The 21,636-nt window shown below is 33.4% G+C and overlaps 1 protein-coding gene and 1 long non-coding RNA gene across 5 annotated transcripts in view; one reads left to right on the top strand and one right to left on the bottom strand.

The window, feature by feature from the left end:
• The window catches only part of LOC143044896 (ras-associating and dilute domain-containing protein-like), a 35,487-nt gene continuing 13,851 nt past the window's right edge, over positions 1 to 21,636 (top strand). The window contains exons 1-4 of one of the 4 annotated variants that reach the window (XM_076217122.1): positions 1 to 436; positions 1,389 to 3,045; positions 7,432 to 7,469; positions 8,808 to 9,048. In XM_076217122.1, the coding sequence (XP_076073237.1) occupies positions 1,429 to 3,045; positions 7,432 to 7,469; positions 8,808 to 9,048 (1,896 nt within the window). In that variant the 5' untranslated portion in view covers positions 1 to 436; positions 1,389 to 1,428. Of the gene's footprint in view, positions 674 to 1,063; positions 1,143 to 1,388; positions 3,046 to 7,431; positions 7,470 to 8,807; positions 9,049 to 21,636 lie in introns of those variants that run through there. The other 3 variants (XM_076217120.1, XM_076217119.1, XM_076217123.1) reach the window with 3 other exon arrangements.
• Positions 16,782 to 20,069, bottom strand: LOC143044897 (uncharacterized). The gene is made up of 2 exons (XR_012968802.1): positions 19,520 to 20,069; positions 16,782 to 17,218 (listed from the first exon to the last, which is right to left on the bottom strand). It is a non-coding gene; the product is annotated as an uncharacterized LOC143044897 (long non-coding RNA).

The following is a 21,636-nucleotide window of genomic DNA, read 5'->3' as shown; positions in this document are numbered from 1 at the left end:
GTATATTATTTTCTATATAGTTACGGAAAATATTCAGAGGAATTTTGTATGTGCGTAGAACAAAACAGTTCCGGTCTGTCATTTTCATATCTTTACACAATATCTATTGATAATACAACGGCGTCTTAAGGACCCACTGTGATTTTCTATTATTTTTATTCATAAAATTGGAACGAGACATTGTGTTTTTATCTGTGTTTTTAAAAAGGACGATTTGTAAACGATAATTGTTTTTGTTTACAAAATATATTCAGTGAAAGTGAATATAGCACGGAAGAATTGTTTAAAGGAAATTTAAAGAATGTCTTTGCACAATGTTTAAAAAACGACAAGATTTGAATTGTCCGTGCATATACGAAAACGTCTTTGTTCTTGCCTCAAACCAAAATGTGGAATTAATAGTTTGTTAAGTACAAGGAACAGCCGTATGTAATAAGTAACCATAAGTATTCACAATGAGGTAAATGTATTAAGACGCTTGTATAAAAAGTAAAACGGATTTAAAAACAATTCATTGACCCAAACGACAATATCAAATTTAACAATAGGTATTACGTTTATTAAATGACAGATACAAAGGTCCGCGCAATACACATGAAAGAATGTAGTTCAAAATCTCTCCTTAAAAAAAGTAATGGATATTGAAAGAAGAAATTTCAATTGACACATCATGGTAAGACAACGTTTTTTTTTTAATTTCTATTAAAATTTTTCAAATTTAATTGTAATTTCAAATTTAGAGGAAAATGGAAAATTGAATGATTCAATAATCTTCAAAAGGAATTTTAATGCCCTAAAGAGGTTAAATATTTTAGAAGATTAAGTACACACTTCATGCTAAGCTTTTAAAACCTTGAGATAAGTATAATACTTCTTTAAATATACAAAAACTTACGAGTTACATTTATTTTATATACATTGAATTGTGTAATCTCCAATGAAGCCAAAATTAAAGTTTGCACCATGGAACTCTTTTTTGTCAAATGTTTGAGTTTTCCTTTTCGAAATTCTTTCTTAGGCCCATCCTTTTATTAAAATAGTTCCATTTTGAGTTACGCCATTTCCATACGGTTTTCGGTATAATTGTTTCCCATAGTGTCAAGTTGGAAGCTTTTTAAGATACTTTGGAGCTGTCTTATACGGTATGGGTTTTATTCATTGTCGAATGCTACATGTTTACCTATAGTTGATTAAAAGTCCATTCAATTTGGACTCTGGTAGAGAGTTGTCTTTTATTGACAATCGGATCACAATTCATTTTATTATGAATAATATTATGATTGACTGAAGTAATTCTGAAAACTACATGTACCATTTCTTTTTTTCAAATCCTACACATACATGTACCTTGTAATGCACTTACGGCATTTCTTTCTTTCTGTTTTCAGATCTTACTGTCAAATGTGGATTACCTGATATCAAAGAGCAATGTTCGAGAGAATGGAACCATATGATTGGAAACGAAGTCGTATTCCACGTGATCTCGAATACATGGGAGATGTTAGCGACACAGATTATGAGATTTACTCGCCGGTATCACTGTTTTTCGAAGAACGAGAGATTAGACGAACTGTCATATATCAGGGAAGAAAGCGGAAAGTTTTTGTAGATGATAACTGTGCAAGTGAACTTTCCACTGATCATCTAAGTCCGGGTGTTCTGAAAATATTTGGAGAAACAATTGTACCTGGAGTTGAATACAAAAGTGTTCTAGCTTCATTCAGATCTACTGCCCAAGAGCTTGTGAAACAAGCATTGGACAGATATGACGTACCTCAAGAAAAACACGTAGATTATTTCTTATGTGATGTTGTCGGACAAGTCAATTCTCAATCTGATGAAACTGATCATAGACACTGTTCAAAATGGCAGACAAAATGCTGCCGAATGTTATCGGATCACGATCGGCCATTGCTGTTGCAGAACTTTTGGCGGCCAGCAGACGGACTGAGCAGACGATATGAACTGCGACGTAAAACTGACTTCTCAAATTGTATTGAAGGCGATGACACATCAGGATTAAATGAAAATGCTAGGAAAATTTCAATATCAAAACTCAGACCGGGTGCGATACCATACGAACCACACCATCATAGAAGAGACAAATATTCGGATGATTTAAATCTAAATGCAAATATTAGGTCTCAAAGCTGGGTGGCTAAAAAATACGAGTGCAATAAAGTCATAAATAGTTTAGATTTAGATATCAACCTCGCATCAAATGGCTTAAAATCTCCACAGTTGCAGCAGAGACAAAAGTTACTCGAGCTACCGCCATCTTCTGTAAATCTAAGACCGTTTCTTCTCACGATACGTGGTTTTGATGTTAAGAAAGATCCCCTATGTCATACTATTTGTTCCAAAAATGTTCTCATATGCAATAACAAAACGTCCACATCAGATTCTCAAAGAATAGTTTTGCATGCTCCAGATATACAACCTCGACATTGCTACCTCCATTTAAAACGGATATCCAATCCCTCTGAACGCCAATCTTATAACTATACTGTTGAAGTTCAAGGAACTCCGACATCAACTGTTTTAATTAATGGCTACCCTGTTACTAATCGGACTACATTGCATGCAGGGGACATTTTGTCTCTTGGACAATATTACATCTTTCTTTTTAAAGACTTCTCTCTTGGACACGATATACCTCTTCAGTTACCATGGTTAGGAACCGAGGATGTGTTTGACGAGTCTTCCAGACAATATAGTAGCTCTTTTTCTAATTCACAAAGGGATTTCACTTCCGGTCTGCCTCAAAATGTTGTTCCGCCATTACCTCTTTCACAAGAGGATAATGTGTCAATTTCAACAATGGAATCGACCGGTGAAAGATTTAGATTTGCATATTCTAGAGAAAAAGAAGAGGACCTTATGAAAGCAATCTGTGCAATAGTTAAACAAGACTCTTTGGGATTTCCGTTGGCTCCTGCATACCTTTACAGTATGTGTATTGAATACTCTTGTAAACGATTTGATCTGCATCACATTCGGAACCTTCTTCTTCGGATATTAGGAATTGTTCGAGAAAGTGTTGGGGTGAGTATTATTTACGAACCTAATATCCCCCTTTTTCACTATGTTTTATATACAATTGTTACGCCTTTCACAATGTTTCATATACAATGTGTGGGACAATTATGCATTAGCATAGCAAAATAAGGACCATATTGACAATTTTATCACCTTTTGACACGTGTGACATATATTTTGACAGGGGAATGTAAAGGTAGTTTACATTAATATACATATAATAGCATTTACATATCGTGAAAAACATATTAAGATAACTTACCTGTTATTTAACTAAATGAAATGAAATTTTCATCATCCGTCGAAATATCATCTTTTGACATTTATGTTAAAATAATCCTCTTTTTATATTGATTGAATTAGGTTTGATACACGTCCAGTGGCAAATATTTGATGCCATTCGGTACGATATGTTATATTTGCAGTCTATCCTACATTTTGTACGCATTTGGGATGCAAGGTTTGAAATTGGATTAATACTTGAAAAAGAGAATGTGATTGATTGAAAAAGATTTCAGTCACTGCATGAGTCGGCGATGTCGGTTTTTTTTTATTTATTTAAAAACGATTGTGTAACTGTATTGGGGAAATAATAATGTAAAAAAAATCTCAATATCTAATATTTTCGTAGGTCCAAATGGGGATACACCATTTCTGTATTATCTGACTGTTTAAGCTATTTTCTATATTCTTCATTTTTGGTTATTATTCTCTATACTTTATATCTTAGCACCCAATTAGTATCTATTCTTTAAATTCTAGCTCACAATTGTTCCATATTCGTATGTTTAAGCACCAATTAGTCTCTATTCTTTTGTGCTTATTATTTCTATTTTACTACATTTTGACCAATATTCCCTATTCTCAAAACCGTCCAGACTCTCAGACTCATTATTGATTTCCTAACCATTTATAATGTACACAGTTGTCCTAATCTTAGAACATTATAGACAATATATGCGAGATACATCTTTTATATTTGTTATGCCTCCGCCGCAGTATCTGATGAGTCCCTATGGGCCCATTCTCTTTTCTTTCATATAAATACTTTAGTCCCCCATTTCCTATATAAGAAACTGCCTGTACTAGGCAGTTGTCATCCATTCGTTTGATGTGTTTTAGCTTTTTCATTTTGCCTTTTGAATTTAGCTCTGAGTTCGATATTTTCGATATAGGTTTTACTTTTAGATACAGTTGAATTCATACTGCTTGAAATAAATCACTTTTCAATTTCAAACCTTGGGCCTTAGATTCTCAATAGATATTTGTTTTTACAATTATCGTGTGTATCACAACTTTAAGTCTGGTTAAGATATTTAATAGTTATGAATGAATGAGTTGACAATATTTAATTTGAACATTTTTACACTTTTAAATCATCAAATTGTGACCTCGTTTGAATTATATTTCATTCATCCCGAGAAAATGATACATGTACATTTTTATCAATACTGTGAAAATTGTTCAATGATAAATATGTTGGTTTAAAATATATATCATTAAGGAAGTTCGCACATTAACAGTAGACAGGGGGAAAATATAGGTAACGTGACCACCAACAAAGATATCAAATCGAGGTTTATTGTTTTTATGTACTTGAGTCTATTTTGACCTACTTTGACGAATTGTTTTAATTTCATAAAAACACTCTAAAACTTGGCGGGGGTTCCGTGGACAGTCGATATCCGTTTAAGACTGTCAATACGAAAACTAGGGTACAAGTATCACTTGAAATGTTTTTTGTTAAACGACATTTGTGTGAAAAAGAAAATACAACACCGAAATATAATTCTCTGGTAGTAGTCAAGTGTCCACAAAAAGTGTTCTATAAACCTAAATAAAAGCAAAGGTTTTTAGTGAAAACAAGGCCACGTTGACCTCGTTTAACACATTGTTTTCAAGCAAGACTTTAAGTAATATCAAATAAAATCTGACAGTGACGAGAGATTTAAAATAGATATTAAAATATGAAGAATGTCAAGCACTTTGCGAAAGTACTTCTGACAAAAGTTAAAAGATAAACAAATTTGTTAAACGATTTACTACATATTTAAATTGAAAAACTAAAACATCGTTTTCATTCCTGATAACTGTGTTTATACGCCGATTAAATTTCATCTGATTAAAAATTTTAAAGTAGTATTACTGTTGTCCATATAAATATCATGCACCGAATTTTTAAAGAGTTATTATCATTTATATCTAACTTGGTAAGGGTCATTTGAAAAATTGTATGAATTTTCTACATACTTTTATATCCAAAATAAGTCATGATATATAATTGCGCATGCTTTTCCTTTGAAGGCTTCTGACCCCGAGCATTTATATTAATTTTTGTAAGCGGAGTTTGAAGGAGCATGTATCAATCATTTTCGGTCATTTGAATAAAGTCATTATCATATTCTTAACGCTAAAACAGATTGTGGCATTGTCCGTCTTTAGCCAGATCTATATGGCAAAACAAACAAAAGGTTTGATCCATTTTTTCAATCCGCCGAGATGTTCTATCTGTAGAAAAAATACTGGTTTGATTCCCGGAAGGGTCAAACCAAAGACTTCAACATTGGTTTTTGGTGCCTTTTTGCTTAGCAAACAACATTTCGTTTGCTTTTATAGCAAAGTACGATCTGTTAGAGTATACTTTGTGTTTACGGGTATGATTTGGCGGATACTGAGGGTGTTCCGGGGGTTGAAACTCATATCGCATGACCTTGTAGTGAAAAAGGTTTGATTAGAGATTGGACGTTTGTTACGCATTCACCTTCACCATTATTTTTTCTTTAATATTCCACTAGATACCATCAGCAAAGTTAGAACAAAGAAGACGTTAGCGACAAAAAAAAAACATTTCAATTTTCTTACAATTTATTGTTTCAACTCATTTGGCGAGGTAAAGTAAACAAAACATTAAGGGCACACGAAACAGTTTTGATCTCGTATTTATATTTTGATAAAAAATTTCATATAGACTATTTTTTACCTGATTAAATCAAATATGTAATTAAAAATATACCTTCATGAGGTCGATTTTTGTTTTCTTGTTGTGCTCAAAATTCGGATTTGTGGCCGTATTTTTCCTTTCAAAAAAAGACATAACTTTTTTGTTTTTAAAGATAAACACAAATTGTTTTTTATGCCCCACCTACGATAGTAGAGGGGCATTATGTTTTCTGGTCTGTGCGTCCGTTCGTCCGTCCGTCCGTTCGTTCGTCCGTTCGTTCGTCCGTTCGTCCGTCTGTCCCACTTCTGGTTAAAGTTTTTGGTCGAGGTAGTTTTTGATGAAGTTGAAGTCCAATCGACTTCAAACTTAGTATACATGTTCCCTATGATATGATCTTTTAAATTTTAATGCCAAATTAGAGGGTTTACCCCAATTTCACGGTCCACTGAACATAGAAAATGATAGTGCGAGTGGGGCATTCGTGTACTGGGGACACATTCTTGTTGTTAGATAATTTGTAATATTTATATTCTAAAAGCATCCTTAAAATTTATGCATTTTTTATTCAGAAATAACTCATATTTATCAAATGTTCATGAATGTAGAAAAAACATCATTTTTTGCTGTATATTCAAATTTTAAAAAAATGCACTATTTACGTTTTCATGAAAATTGGCACACATAATCTTCTCGCGTAATCAAAATAAATGGCATTTTAAAAAAGAGGAGTCCATGAACTCGTTTTCAAGTTAAATAAGTTTGATTGATAAAAATCAGTCGAAAACTGAATCTTTTTCCGATAAGTCTTAGTTTGACGTCGAGAAAATAACAATTTACGTTAGCAACGTCATTACCTCCCCGGTGAATCCGGAATCGAAGGCCTTTTAACTCCACGTTTTAACCAGAGGGAAGAATTGTTTTTGTAAATCATTTTACCAAAAATCAGTATAAAAATAAGAATGTGAGATATAATTGCCAATGAGGCAACTCTCCACAAGGGACTAAATGACACAGAGATAAACAATTACATTGTTTTAGTTAACCGTACAGCCTTCAACAATTAGAAAAGCCCATACCGTATAGTCAGCTATATAAAAGGCCCCGCTTTTGTTTCATTTTGTGTATTCCTAACCCAAAAATAAAAAAACAGATAGACATTAGAACATATAAACATTTCCCACACTGATAAGATCCAATCATACTTACATTTAAAATTTATAAGTAAAATTGCTTGGGAAGAAAATAAATAATGAAAGGTTTAAACAGTAATTTGCATTGTCATAAGATAGTGACTTTATGTCTCTAATGAAAATGCTTTAAATTGAAAGTTAAATCACTACATATATTATTGAAGAAGGAATAAATAACGCTTAATTTGTTTACACTTTAATTTAAGTATTTCCATAATGGAGTACTTACTTTACTTTATTTACATATTAATTTATTTACAGGAGATATCAAAATCGTTGTCAGAACAGAAGTTTAATTGGTATGTATACCCAAAATAACAAATGCTATAAATACACTTGGAATTGAATTTTGAAAATGTGCAATTACCTTCTTTATCTCACACTAACAGTCACAAAATGTAATGAACGAATGAAGCTTATTCCTTAGCCACTGACCAAACTTGAATCACTTAAAGTTCATGCATCTATAACATTTACATATAGATATAGATGAACCCTTAAAGGATGTCTACTTGGTATACTCAATGAAGGCATTGGTCAACAGAGATGTTAAGTTTCCATCATTATAAAAATAAAAATAAATTTTCCCTTAATATCGTTCCAACACCCGAACAGAAAATTATGTTAAACATGTTGAAAACGCATGCATGAATCTTGCGTGGTTTGGGAAAACACCAAATAGTAAATTATTAATGACGACGATAAATAAATCTAAAAGTGGAAATGCAGGGGTTTTCAAAAAATGGAGATTCAAGCTGGTAAGAATCAAGGATTGAATAGGTCTGTCGACATTAAATGCAATTCATCCTGTAAATAGTACAGATTCCTCTGAAAATTTAATTTCTTTTAAAAATTTAACATTACATACAATGTATTGTAGCAAAGAAGGAAAAAGGTCCGATTCTGTTTTGTTTTGTTGGGTCTGAAATTTAAACTGCGTCGTACATTAACCCAGCCGTTTCTTATATTTGTCGTTCCTTAGTTCACAGATTTGTACGCTACAGTTTCGTATGACATTATTTTTGACATTAGTAAAATCGTTATTTGAAATACAATAGTTTTGAATGACATTATTTTTGACCCCATAACCAATTTACGTACATTATTTTTGTATTTTAACATATGAATAAATTTGCTGTGAAAATTTAAAAAATCTTATTTGAAATAAAATATATTAGAATGACATATTTGACCCAAGCATTAATTTACGTACATTTAGGGGGTGGTATTTTAACATATCAGTAATAATTGCGTCGTGAAGATTTAAAAAAAAACAACAATTAAAATGTTGGTAAATTTGCATTTGCAAAAAAAATAGTTCGCTTCAATATAAAAACACCTTTAATACACAATAATTTACAAGTTCCAAACCCATAAAATAGGAAGCTATAATTGAATAAAAGTTAAAGTCATAGCAACATCCATTTATTTTATAATAAAATTGAGAATGGAAATGGGGAATATGTCAAAGAGACAACAATCCAACCAAAGATCGGAAAACAGCCGAATGCCACCAATATAATGGGTCTTCAATAAAGCAAGAAAATCCTATATTAGATAATTACATGTATATCAACTTCTAGTTTTTTCTATGTTTATGTTTTTAAGAAAAAACAAGTACTTGTTCTTTATTGCAGTGGACTAGTCAGAAACAAAAAGAATTCATCTGTGACAGAGGACTTTTTAAAATATGCGGTTAGATGGATGTCAAATTGTGTTCAATTGATTCTGTTTCTCAGGAAGCATAACTTTAAACTTCCATTTGTTGGACGGAAATTGTCCGACGATGACCCACAATCAGCATTCCGAAATCTAGCAACAGGTCTTGAAGAGATTGTTGTGTTTTGCTTCCAACAGGCGATCTATGCAATAACCAAGGTAAGCATTGTGACTGTATAATATTTTGAGCAAAGGGGACAAATATTAAACAACACTTTCAAATATGTTCCATTGGACCGTACAACTGTTCTTCAGGGTATCCAAAACGGTTTTTTTTCTTAATGAAAAGTAAATTAGAAGATACACATAATGTAATGAACAACCTATGAGAGTGTCCTGCCGATGTGGTAATGTGCCTATTGGTATACACAATGATAAATGGGCGTGTAAGAATATCCTTCGAAAATCTCAATCATTTGATAAAAATACCTAATAGTTAAAACGAAATATGTGTGAGGAGTCATTAAAGCAGGATTACGTACGACAGATGCCGACACAATACTGGTAGTGAACAAAGATTGCTACCGAGATGATATCTTTATGCAAATTATGGATGAACGGCGTGTATTATTTTTTTTTTGCAGTTTTCAGTTTCAAAGTCAGTTTGTATGACACATGCTGGTTTTGTTAAGTGCAAAGGTGCATGTTTCTCCATGCTGTGTCTAATATTGACTGATTTTATATGTTAAATTAAAAAAGTGAATTACACTTTCTGCCTGTTAACATAATCAGCAACTCAAAATACACCCGTCTTATAGGAACTATTGGGAAAATAATCAGAACGCAATAACTCAGTCAATAAACTTGCTTTCATAAAAGAAAAACAAGACATAATATGACTTTGGAACGACATATCAGAAAAATTTCAAAATTGCCAAGGAGCTTACTATAACCAATTCCAAAAACAGCATCATTTCGGGGACTATGCGGTATGGGCATTTCTGTGTCATTTTGGTCTATTGTGGAGAGTTGTCTCATTGGCAATCATACCACATCTTCTTTTTTTATATCAGCTTTCAAGTGAGATCTTGGTAAAATTGAAGTCCTGTCGACATGTTTTTGTTCATGACTTGATCGTTGAACAATATTACTACGGATGCTTCCAATTTGTGAACCAAGTTTTATTTGTCGCAACTCACTGATAACCCTCTTCGATCACCTAAGGTAACTCATAGTTTCTAATTGGATAAGTTTTTATCAATCTTCATTTGCTTAATGTTTCATCGGAACAATTGTTCGTGTTTAGTATAATCTCTTTTCTTGAATGATCAATCTTTCGATTTATGACAGCCATGGCCACAACGAACCCACAACACATCTATGCAGCGCCACGACATGAAATTTGGTCAAATCGCGGGTCATCTGTGATCGTCGTACGACAGTTGCACGACAGTTGAACGATAATTTCAGCAACGTGGCGCTGTCGTGTGTCGTGGGACGAAAATTGAACATGGACCTTTTTTGCTCTACGATTTTTTGTCGTGTCACTGTCTTGTGGCTTGCGTAAGAGTGTCTTACCACAGTTGTGCGACTGTCGTGCGATAAACACATTGTTATGGGTACCAAAAGAAACTATTTTAATAAAAACAATCGTACGATTGTCGCACGACTGTCATACGACAATCTCACGACTGTCACAAGACACTCGTGATACAGTCGCACGATTGTCTCAAGATTACCAAATTTTGTACGCTGCTCGCACAACATTGATTGTATGTCGTACGACAGTGGTACGTTCGTCGTGCAACTTTTTTTTAGTTTTATTTAGAAAAATACAATTCGACAGGAATGTCCGTAGACTCCTCCCCGTCCCCCGTCACAGTGACGACATTATCAGCAGGGTCGTCTCCAGCAGTTTCCGAATCGTTTAAGCTTGTGGAAAGGGGGTCCTTCGTCTGGTCAACATCACCCACGTTTACTGATACCACCTTTCGTTTGGTAATTTTTCTTTTCGGGTGCATTCTGGTTTAAATTCGCTGAATAATTGTAATATAAACTAATAAGAAAAACGTCGCTTATTTGGACCGAACTTATAATGACACTGAACAATATTAAAAGCAAATGGTAAATGGCATGCAATAAATCGGGCCTTCGTTATAGACAAGTTGTTCGGAGTCAAACGCGCGACTGACCCACGACTGTTGTGCGACAGTTGCGCGACAGTCGTTCGACAGTAACACGCGCATCCCATGACGTGAAAACCTGAAAAATAGCACCAAACAACTTACGATTGTCGTACGACTGTCGCACGAAAACCCACGACAGTACAATTACAATTCTTTTTTTCTATACTGTAACAATCGTGGAACCATCGTGGACATGTCGTAGCTGATGTGACCACTCGAAATATTTTTTTTGACATTTTGCACGACCGTGACACGACAACTATTTTATAGATCTTCCACGACAAAAAATCGTACGATCTGTTGAGACCGGGGCTTAACTCCTTTGGTATTTTTCGCCTCTCTCTCACTCTAGACACCTATTTTTATTTTCATCGGCGGAAAGTATGCTTCTGTTTTATTCTTGAACTGAATTTTAATTTGCGTATTGTTATGCGTTTACTTTTCTACATTGTCTAGAGGTATAGGGGGAGGGTTGAGATCTCACAAACATGTTTAACCCCGCCGCATTTTTGCGCCTGTCCCAAGTCAGGAGCCTCTGGCCTTTGTTAGTCTTGTGTTATTTTAATTTTAGTTTCTTGTGTACAATTTGAAAATTAGTATGGCGTTCATTATCACTGAACTAGTATATATTTGTTTAGGGGCCAGCTGAAGGACGCCTCTGGGTGCGGGAATTTCTCGCTACATTGAAGACCTGTTGGTGACCTTCTGCTTTGTTTTTTTTTTCTATTGTCGGGTTGTTGTCTCTTTGGCACATTCCCTATTTCCATTCTCAATTTTATTCTGTTTTATTCCATATTGTGCATTGTTTTCTTAATGGCATATAAATTACAAAACCAAAAGTCTATCAGTTCTAGATTTTTTTTTAATTCAAACTGAATCCCATTAAGGAAGATATCGTGTTAAACACCTGGTTGCCAGAACCTTCGTGTGCATCATGAGCTACAAACACCCAAACTTTATCACTAACAGTCAAATTAATTATTCCAAACGCCGAACCAGAGTCATATTTATGCGGTGCAACGCCTTTTGAATAACCTTCCGCGAATTGAAAACTATCGGAATTCTTTGCTATGGCGTATGCAATTCTGACATCGGGATACACTAAAAGTTTTGCAAAAAATGCATACAGTCCTGTCCGCGGACAAGTAAATATTCCTGTTGGCCAATGAAATGCGTTATTGGGTGTTAATATATACTGATTTGAATGGGATCACTTGATTATCTCTAAGACCAGAAATAGGATCCTTCACTTGGGCAGAAAAAGCTACTACATCACCTAAAGTCATCAATAAAAAATCATTTTAGTTGAGGTCTGGAGCTTGCATGTCAGTACAAAGTAACTACTAGTAGTCCTTTGTTAATTTATGTATTATTGTCATTTTGTTTAGTTTCCTTTGTTACCTATTCTGACATCGGACTCGGACTTCTCTAAAACTGCGCGTATTGTTGTGCGTTTATTTTCTACCAAAAAAAACCATGTTTAACCCCGCCGCATTTTGCGCCTTTCCAAAGTCAGGTGCCTCTGGCCTTTGTTAGTCTTGTATGATTTTTAATTTTAGTTTCTTGTGTATAATTCGGAGTTTAGTATGACGTCCTTTATCACTGAACTAGTAACATATTTGTTTAGGGGCCAGCTGAAGGACTCCACCGGGTGCGGGAGTTCCTCGCTGCATTGAGGACCCATTGGTGGCCTTCGGCTGTTGTCTGCTCTATGGTCGGGTTGTTGTCTCTTTGACACATTCCCCATTTCCATTCTCAATTTTATATAACAGAAATTTTGTTATTTTACTTTTAGATAAATACAATATATGTGAAATCAACACGTTTATCAACAGTTAGAAAGTCAAAATCTAAATGACTTAATTATTTGATCAATTGTAAATCGGCAATACAAAAAGGGCCTTTTAGGAAGGAGAGGCGAAAGATACCAGAGGGACATTCAAACTCATAGATTGAAAATAAACTTACTACGCCATGGCTTAAAAAAGACAAACAGATAAATCATAGTACACAAGACACAACATAGAAAGCTACACGAGCCCCACCAAAAACCAGGTGTACTCTAATCCAGGGATTTCATTGTCTTCTCCAATAGTCCTAATTCGACACCACTGCTTTTATTTAAAATAGTCTCACTACTTTAAAGAACATCCGAAGCGTCCACAAACTCATTCTTTGGATACCGGTTTCTTTGAAACTGTTCTACGTAGTCAACTCTGCTTTCTAACTCTCCATTCCTTGAAATAAGAGAATTGACCAAAGTTCTCAAATTTCTGTTATCTTTGACGGTTTCCTGCAGACTATCTTTGAGAGTGTTTATTTCTGAAACCAACATACACACAGTTCGGTCTAAAGATCATTCGTCATCTGTTAAAACACTTTCAACAGAAGGGTTTGAAGTAATCCCACCAACAATGAGCAAAAAAATTGCAAACGCAACATCTCTGTCCCAATTTGATTTCTTAAGTGCGTTAAAGAAAGTTTGCATATGACTGAAAGTAATCTTTTAAAAAAGTGACAACAATGAGCAAATAAAATTGCAAACGCAACATCTCTGTCCAAATTTGATTTCTTAAATGCGTTAAAGAAAGTTTGCATATGACTGAAAGTAATCTTTAAAAATAGAGACCTAAATATAACTTCGATATACTAAAAGAATGCATATATGACAATCCTGACATTTTCTATAGACATTACGTAATTTTGCATATGTTGATAAAAGTTTGTTCTGTTAAAACAAGGTATTATCTACAAGGTTAGATTATTTAATAATTGCCGTTGTTTTTCAACGTGTGCTAAGCGTCTTGACGCAGTTGCTTTATTTCACATAAGACTAACTTATAGCGTACACAAGTCATATCATTGTTTGGTCGATAAGAACCAATAATATCATAATTGAAATGTGTGACACATTAGATCGAAACAATACATGTACTTTTAGCTGGCTATGCAGTATTGGCTTTGCTCATTGTTGAAGGCCGTACGATGACCTATAGTTGTTAATGTCTGTGTCATTTGGTCTCTAGAAAATAGTTGTATCATTGACAATCACACCAAATCTTATTTTGTATATGTACTTTTTTACAATCTTACAGGAATGAAACTTAACAAGAAGTTCAAAACTGTCAATGTTGAGGCAAACATTACTACCTCGGTAAAATAATGTTACTATTGTTGTTGTCATGTAGACCATGTTATACACATAAAACCGTAAAAGTTGAGCTTTTTAGAGCTGAGCAGAGTGATACAAGGCGAAAAGAAGACCTTGAAATATTTCATGTGGTCTCATTCAAAAATTATGAAGAAATTAATTTATTTATCATAACACCAGATCACAAATAAAGCCATGAAGTTACCTCACTTGCTGGACAACTGTCCTAGAAACTTGTTTCATTCATTTATTCAAACTAATTTTAATATGAAAACTGAAATAAAAACCGTATTTCATTCCAAAAATAACAAGAGCTGTCAGAATGACAGTTAATCGGATTTTTTAACATTTATTTGTGTCAACATCACTCGGACCAAAACTTCTAAATGGTAAAAGTCACAATCATCAATATTAAACTTGACCTCCATTTTGTCAACAGTAACAACATTTTAGAATTTGAAAAGCTTTGTTTTAACAGTTTATGAATTAATGCACGGACTCACTAGAAACATCATTTTTCAATCTTTCAAGAACCATAGCTCCTGAACGGTAAAAGTCAAAATCTTCATTATTGAACTTGACCTTCATTTTGGTGTAAGTAAAAACATATTAAAATTTTAAAAGCTTTGGTTAAACGGTTCTTAAGTAAATGCACGGACAACATTTGGCTGCCGCCGGCATTCCCACCCTTCCACCCACAATACATCCCCAAATTAATAACCGATTTTTACTTCGTAAATCCGGTTAATAATAATCTAAGCGTTATCTGACATTTACTGTACTTGAAACAATTATGTAACTAACCATATATATATATAAAACGTCTGCACACATATCGAAAGTAGACTATAAGAACTTTTGGTTATAAGTTATAAATGGTTTGATCTCTGTGATCTTTAATCAGGCAACGAACTTTCACTACTGTAGTTACATGATATTTTAGTATTATTTTAATGCCAGAAACTAGTCTCGTAGTCTGATTGCCATATTACTCTTGGTTGTATTGCAATTTTATTAGGCTTCAGACTAATGTAAATAGTGTTTCTATGGCAAAAATTAGTTATGCAAAAATATCACTTTCATTGAAATAGCAAACTTTGAATTGCATATCATTAAGCTAAATACTTATATATCATTTTTATCATGTTGTATTATATTATATACAATCAAATGTCTGTATGTGTTGAGGTCTATCTTACTTGGGCCTTTTTATTTGTGTCTAGTTTAAAGTTAACACATTTAGTTATCATATTATCATATGGTCAAAAGCTGTATTTTATCCTTTTTAGAAATTGGATTTGAATATTTGAAACACTTGAGGAGGGGGGGGGGGGGTCAAATTGCTAAACTACCAAGTCAAATGCGTATTCTTTAAGTGATAATTATTGAATTTGACAAGATTATCATTGTCGGTTAGTATGTTCTATTCAATAGACTGATAGTGCTCGGTATGTGTCGTATTTGTTGTTGGTCAGTTTGTGTTGTTAAATGACCGTCTCATTCTATATTAATTCTATATAGGTATTTTTTTTCTCAAATATACTGATTGATTGGCAGTGGATTGAACAGCTGTGTTGTGTGGTCAGCGTCTCGTTTGTTTTTCGGGATTTCTAATGTTTCGCATTGGTTATTGATCGAAAGATATTTGACTTATGTTCTATTTGGCGACTGTTAGCTTGTTTGTCGGTCTTTGTTGTTGGTTTGTTTTGTGTATGGCCATTGTGTTAGTTATTGTTTGTTTTCATCGATAGCCGTTTTATTCAATTTCGGATGCAGCGGATGAACTATTTGACACGCGGCGGTGTCATTAAAGCAGGATTAATTACGTACGAGAGATACCGATACAAAACTTGTAGTGAACAAAGTTTGCAACCTAGATGATGTTTAAGGGCCGATTTGAATCAAACGCAAGTATCTTTTTCGTGTTTTTTACTTATATCATCCAATACGGCACTTTTGGTATTGACTCCTTAGTCGGTATCACACTTTAAAACGCCTTTATGCTCGGGAATAATATCTGACAAGACTCAAAATATTGAAACAGTCTCAAGAATATTATAAATTGTACGGAAATCGTTCATCAGTTGGTTTGTGACATACGAGAAAAAAAATTAAATATGACAGTTAAAATGATAGTCCATACTCTGGAATCACAGATCAGACCAGAAGCATGTTAGCAAAACTGTAAGGGAGCTTACTGTAACCAATTCCCAATACAGCAACATTATTTAAAATCCCGACGAACAGAAATACTGTTGTTCATGACTTGTTTGATCGTTACAAAAAATCTACTATGGATGCATTCTGTTTGTGAACCAAGTTTTTCATGTCGCAAATTTCTGATAACCTTTCCTGATCACTGTCCTAAGATAACTCACGGTTCCTAATTGGAACAGTGTTTCTCAATCTACTTCTCTGTTTGATGTTTTATTAGTGTTCGGGTTTGGTATATTCTCTTTTTTTTCGATGATCAATTCTTCGATTTATAATTTATGAAATACTCCTTTGGTATTTTTCGCCTCTCTCTTACTTTAGACACCTAATATTTTTATATTCATAGGTGGAAATCATGCTTCTTTTATTACAATGGCATAAAAATGATGAAACCAAAAGTCTTTCAGTTCTAAACTTTTTTTTTAATTCAAACTAAATCCCATAAAGGAAGACATCTTCCATGCCACTTGTTTGCCAGAACCTTCGTGTTCATCATTAATTACGAACACCCAAACTTTATCACCAACAGACAAATTACTTATTCCAAACGCTGAACCAGAGTCAAATTTATTCGGTGCAATGCCTTTTGAATAACCTTCCGCGAATTGAACACTATCGGAATTCTTTGTTATCGCGTATTCAATTCTGACATCGGGATACACATAAAGCTTTGCAAAAAACGCATACAGTCCTGCCCGTGGACAAGTAAATATTCCTGTTGCATTGTGAAAGGCGTTGTGGGTGTCAGTTAGTTCTGATCTGAATTGTATCACTTGATTATCTCCAAGGCCAGAAATGGGATCCTTCACCTGGGCAGAAAATGCTACAACACCATTATCTAAAATCATACATTTGTCATTATATTACAAAACGTCAAACAGAAATAAAAATAATTAATACTCAGGTTTCTGAGATTTGCTAATATCGCACTCTTTCCAGTGTATCACTCAAAAAATGATGGCAAAAATGTCCATTTGCATGTATCTTGTTATCAAAATGACATTAAATTAGTTTTCCTTTTATAACATCATAAGTTGTTGGTAGACTGTTAACGTAGGTACTGAAACGTACAGTATTTCGCGTCGATTGTTTGTGAAGCAAGGATTGTATGAAAAAAGAAGATGTGGTATGATTGCAATGACTACTCTCCACAAGAAAAGAAATGAAAAACTATGATAGGTCACCGTACGGCTTTCAACAATGAACGAAGTCCACACATGTACAGCTATAAAATGCCCCTAAATGACAAATGTAAAAAAAAAAAGCAAAAAAGCAAACTAATGGCCTAATTTATGTTCAAAATGATGAACTAGTTGATTTCCATATACTTTGGCCTTTTAAAGACTATTTCCATTTTTTGTTATTTAACCATGATATTAATTGTTTATAAATTTGTTCCAATCATCAGAAAACAGAAATTTTTAATAAACGACATTTTTTTTAAACTGTGTGATTTTCAGTAAATAATATACTTGAGAGCATGGATTGGTTTTACAGAATACATAATAATTTACCAAAAAATAGAAAAAAACAGGTCAAGAAAAGAATAAGAATAAACAATAGGCGATTTCAAAATATAGAGTAAGGAATAATAAACAATACTAGAACACACCCGTATATCGCGGGTCCGTGACTGAATTAAAGTATATAACTATGCGCAAGCCTTATTTTAGTATTAGTATTGTCATCTGATAAAGTCATGCTGATTATAAGATACACAGTTTTCTCTGCTTTCAAATCTTTCTGTTTGAACCCGTCGAACTGGAACTTATCAATTATTGATAATATTAATTATTTTGAAAACAAAAGGTCCTGGAATGGAGTATTTTTTAATCAACAGCATTGTCCTATATTAGTTATAAATATTGAATTCTTTGATTCGCTGTTTTACGTCATGCCCGCTAACAAATTGAAAACTGTACCTATATATACGCCTTATTTTAGTCCAGATTTTTAGTATTCGTATTGTTATCTTAGAAAGTCTAACTGATTAAAATACTACAATAGGTAACAATTTGACAATTAAGTAGTGTCAACCCTGTGATTATTACCCGTGTAATACTATATAGCATATTAATCCTGAATACACCGTTTGGTGGTGCGCCTGTCAGATGCGGAACGTACAGATAAGGTAATCGGTAACAGGTGAATATACTATTGGTATCGGTATCGGACTCGACCCGGAACTTCTTAATTATTGGCAATATTAATTACGTGGAAAACAAAAGGGCCTGGAGTGGTGTAATTTCTAATCTACACCTTTGTACTATATTAGTTATATATAAAGTTGAATTCTTTGATTCGTCGTTTTAACGTGATGACGGCTGACAAATTGGACCTCGTAATTTTAGTATTATAGATTTATAAAGGAGGAGAAAAATGATAAATGCGTATCATATGAAAATTAAAGTATTCACAAGATGAAATGAAGAATGGACATAGAAAACATCACATAATGTCGTTATCAAAACATACACGTAACGACAAAATCATATCATATATAATGGTAACATTCATCATTACAACTAAATTTGAACATAATATGAATAATGCTTTGAAGACAGCAAATTTATAAAGTTTTATTTTTACGTAATAAAGAAAAAGGGCCATGCTTCGTAATTATAATGACAGGTCTATGTCATATTATTATAAATTTCATATCGAGTGAGACTCTGGTTTTATATTCAATATATTGATAAACGAGCAATTGGCGATTTACATTAGAGACCTCTTGAAGACAAATATTACACTATATAATACTCAATGTTTTATTTCAAGGTGATACAGTAATGAGAACATAATGGTCCTCTCCTGTATAGTCTGTGTAGACACATGTTTCCCTCCGGCAGTAATAGGGTAAATTGTATTGACAATCTTCAGTTATGATAAAATATACAAAAGTGTTTTGGCGATAATTTACGTTTTGGCAGATTTCACGGGGTTCTGAACTTTGTAAAACTTAATTCAAAAATACATTTATTAAAAAAAAAGAAATATTGTTGAAGTTGTAATATAAGATGAGATACCTGAAGATTAGTTCCGCAAAACATATAATACTATAAAATACTATTTGCATATTTATGCCGAAATTAGTTTATCGTATCTCAGATATATATATACATATATATATTATTTTCACCTGATACTGAAATAGGGTCCACAGACCGAGTCTTTCTTCCAGAATGGATTCCATTACGGAGAGATTTCAGCTTATTCTCAAATGGTCCTAATTTGGCAACACTGCTTTTATTTGAAATATCTTCACTACTGGTCAGCACATTAGAATCATCTTCAAACTCATCCATTTGATGCCGGTTTCTTTGAAACTGTTCAACGGAGTAAACCCTGCTTTCTAGCTCTTCATTCTTTGAAGTAAGAGACTTAACCAAAGTTCTTAAATTTCTGTTATCTTGGACTGTTTCCTGGTGAGTCTGCTCCATCATTTGCATTTGATCTTTGAGGTTCTTCATTTCTGAAACCAAAATACGCACGGTTCGGTCTAAAGATAATTCGGCATCTTTTGAAGCACTTTCAACAAAAGGGTTTGAGGTAATCCCACCAACAGCAACACTGAGCAAGAATAAATGCAAACGCAACATCTCTGTCCCAATTTGAGTTCCTAAATGCGTACAAGAAATTTTGCATATAACTGAAGGTAATCTTTTAAAAAAAAAAGTGACCCAAAGATAACCTCGATATCCTAAAAGAAAGACAAACCTGAAATATTCTGTAGACATTACGTAATTTTGCCTATTTTTGTAAAGTTAAGTTCTGTTTAACCTAGATGGATCCTACATTGTTAATTTTGTCGCCGTTTTCAAACTGTGTTTAGCAACTTTATGCAATACCTTTATTTCGAAGAAGACTATATCGCGTACACAAATTACATTTTGGCCGATAAGAACCAATTATAAGTTTGTTTGCAAAATATCCTTATCTATATTACTATTTAACAGGAATTGAACTTTACAAGTAGGTTCAAACTGTCAATGTTGAGACAAACATTATTACGTCGGTAATATAATGCTTCTACTATTGTAGTCATTTCGACCATGTTAAACACATAAAGCCCTTAGTTGGACTATTTAGAGCTGATCGAAGTGATACAATGCGAATAGAGGACTGGTAAATGTTTCATGTAGTCTCATTCACAAATTATGACGAAATAACACCGGATCACAAATAAAGCAACGAAAATTACCTCACTTGCCTGACAACTGTCTTAGAAACTTTTTTCATTCATTTATGAAAAATGAAATAAAAACCGTATTTCATTCCCAAAATAATAATAATCTATATATACATGATTTTATAGTCTATTTGTTATTTACTGTACTTGAAACTTTTATGCACTAAACGTTAACCAGATAGAAAGTCTACATATATATACATCTAAAATAGACTTTAAGAACTCGTTGTTATAAGTTATGAATGGTTTGCATGATCTCTGTGATCTTTAATCAGACAAAGAACCTTTCAGTACTGTACTGAAGTTAACTAGATATTTCTGTGTTGTTCTATCGCCATAAACTAGTCTTGTAGTCTGGTTGCCATATAAATCTTGCTTGTATTGCAGATTTGCATTTGAGAATAAAACTAACGCAAAAAGTATTTCTATGGCCAATATTAGTTATACAAAAATATAACAATCATTCAAATAGGCAACTTTCAATTGCATATCATTAAACTTAATACTTCTATATCGACTTTTTTCATGTTATATTGCATTATATACAATCAAATGTCTGTATGTGTTCAGGTCTATCTTACTTGGGCCTTGTAATTGGTGTGTAAAGTAAGAAACGTTAACTTATCTTATGGTCAAAAGCTGTATATTACCCTTTTTGAAAATTGCATTCGTAATAACATTGTAATATCACAATTTTGCAACACTTGGGGAGGGTGGTCAAATTGCTAAACTATCAAGTCAAATGCTTATTGATTAAGAGATATCACTTGAATTTGACCAGCTTATCATTGTTGGTTAGTAGGTTCTGTCAATAGATCAATAGAGCTCTGTATTAGTCGTATTTGTTGTTGGTCATTTTTTGTTGTTAAATGACCGTCTCGGTGTTATCATTTTTCACATATACTGATTATTTGGCACGCATTGGATCGAAACGATGTGTTGTGTGGTCAGTGTCTCGTATGTTTTTCGGGTTTACTTATGTTTATCATTAGCTTATTGATTGGAAGATATTTGACTTTTGTTCTATTTGCCGACTGTCATGCTTGTTTTTCGATCTTTGTTGATGG

The sequence above is a fragment of the Mytilus galloprovincialis genome, chromosome 9 (genome assembly GCF_965363235.1).
Source record: "Mytilus galloprovincialis chromosome 9, xbMytGall1.hap1.1, whole genome shotgun sequence".
In the NCBI taxonomy this organism is placed as follows: domain Eukaryota; kingdom Metazoa; phylum Mollusca; class Bivalvia; order Mytilida; family Mytilidae; genus Mytilus; species Mytilus galloprovincialis.
The sequence above is the reverse complement of the archived record's forward strand: the minus strand, read 5'-3'. Positions and strand labels throughout refer to the sequence as shown.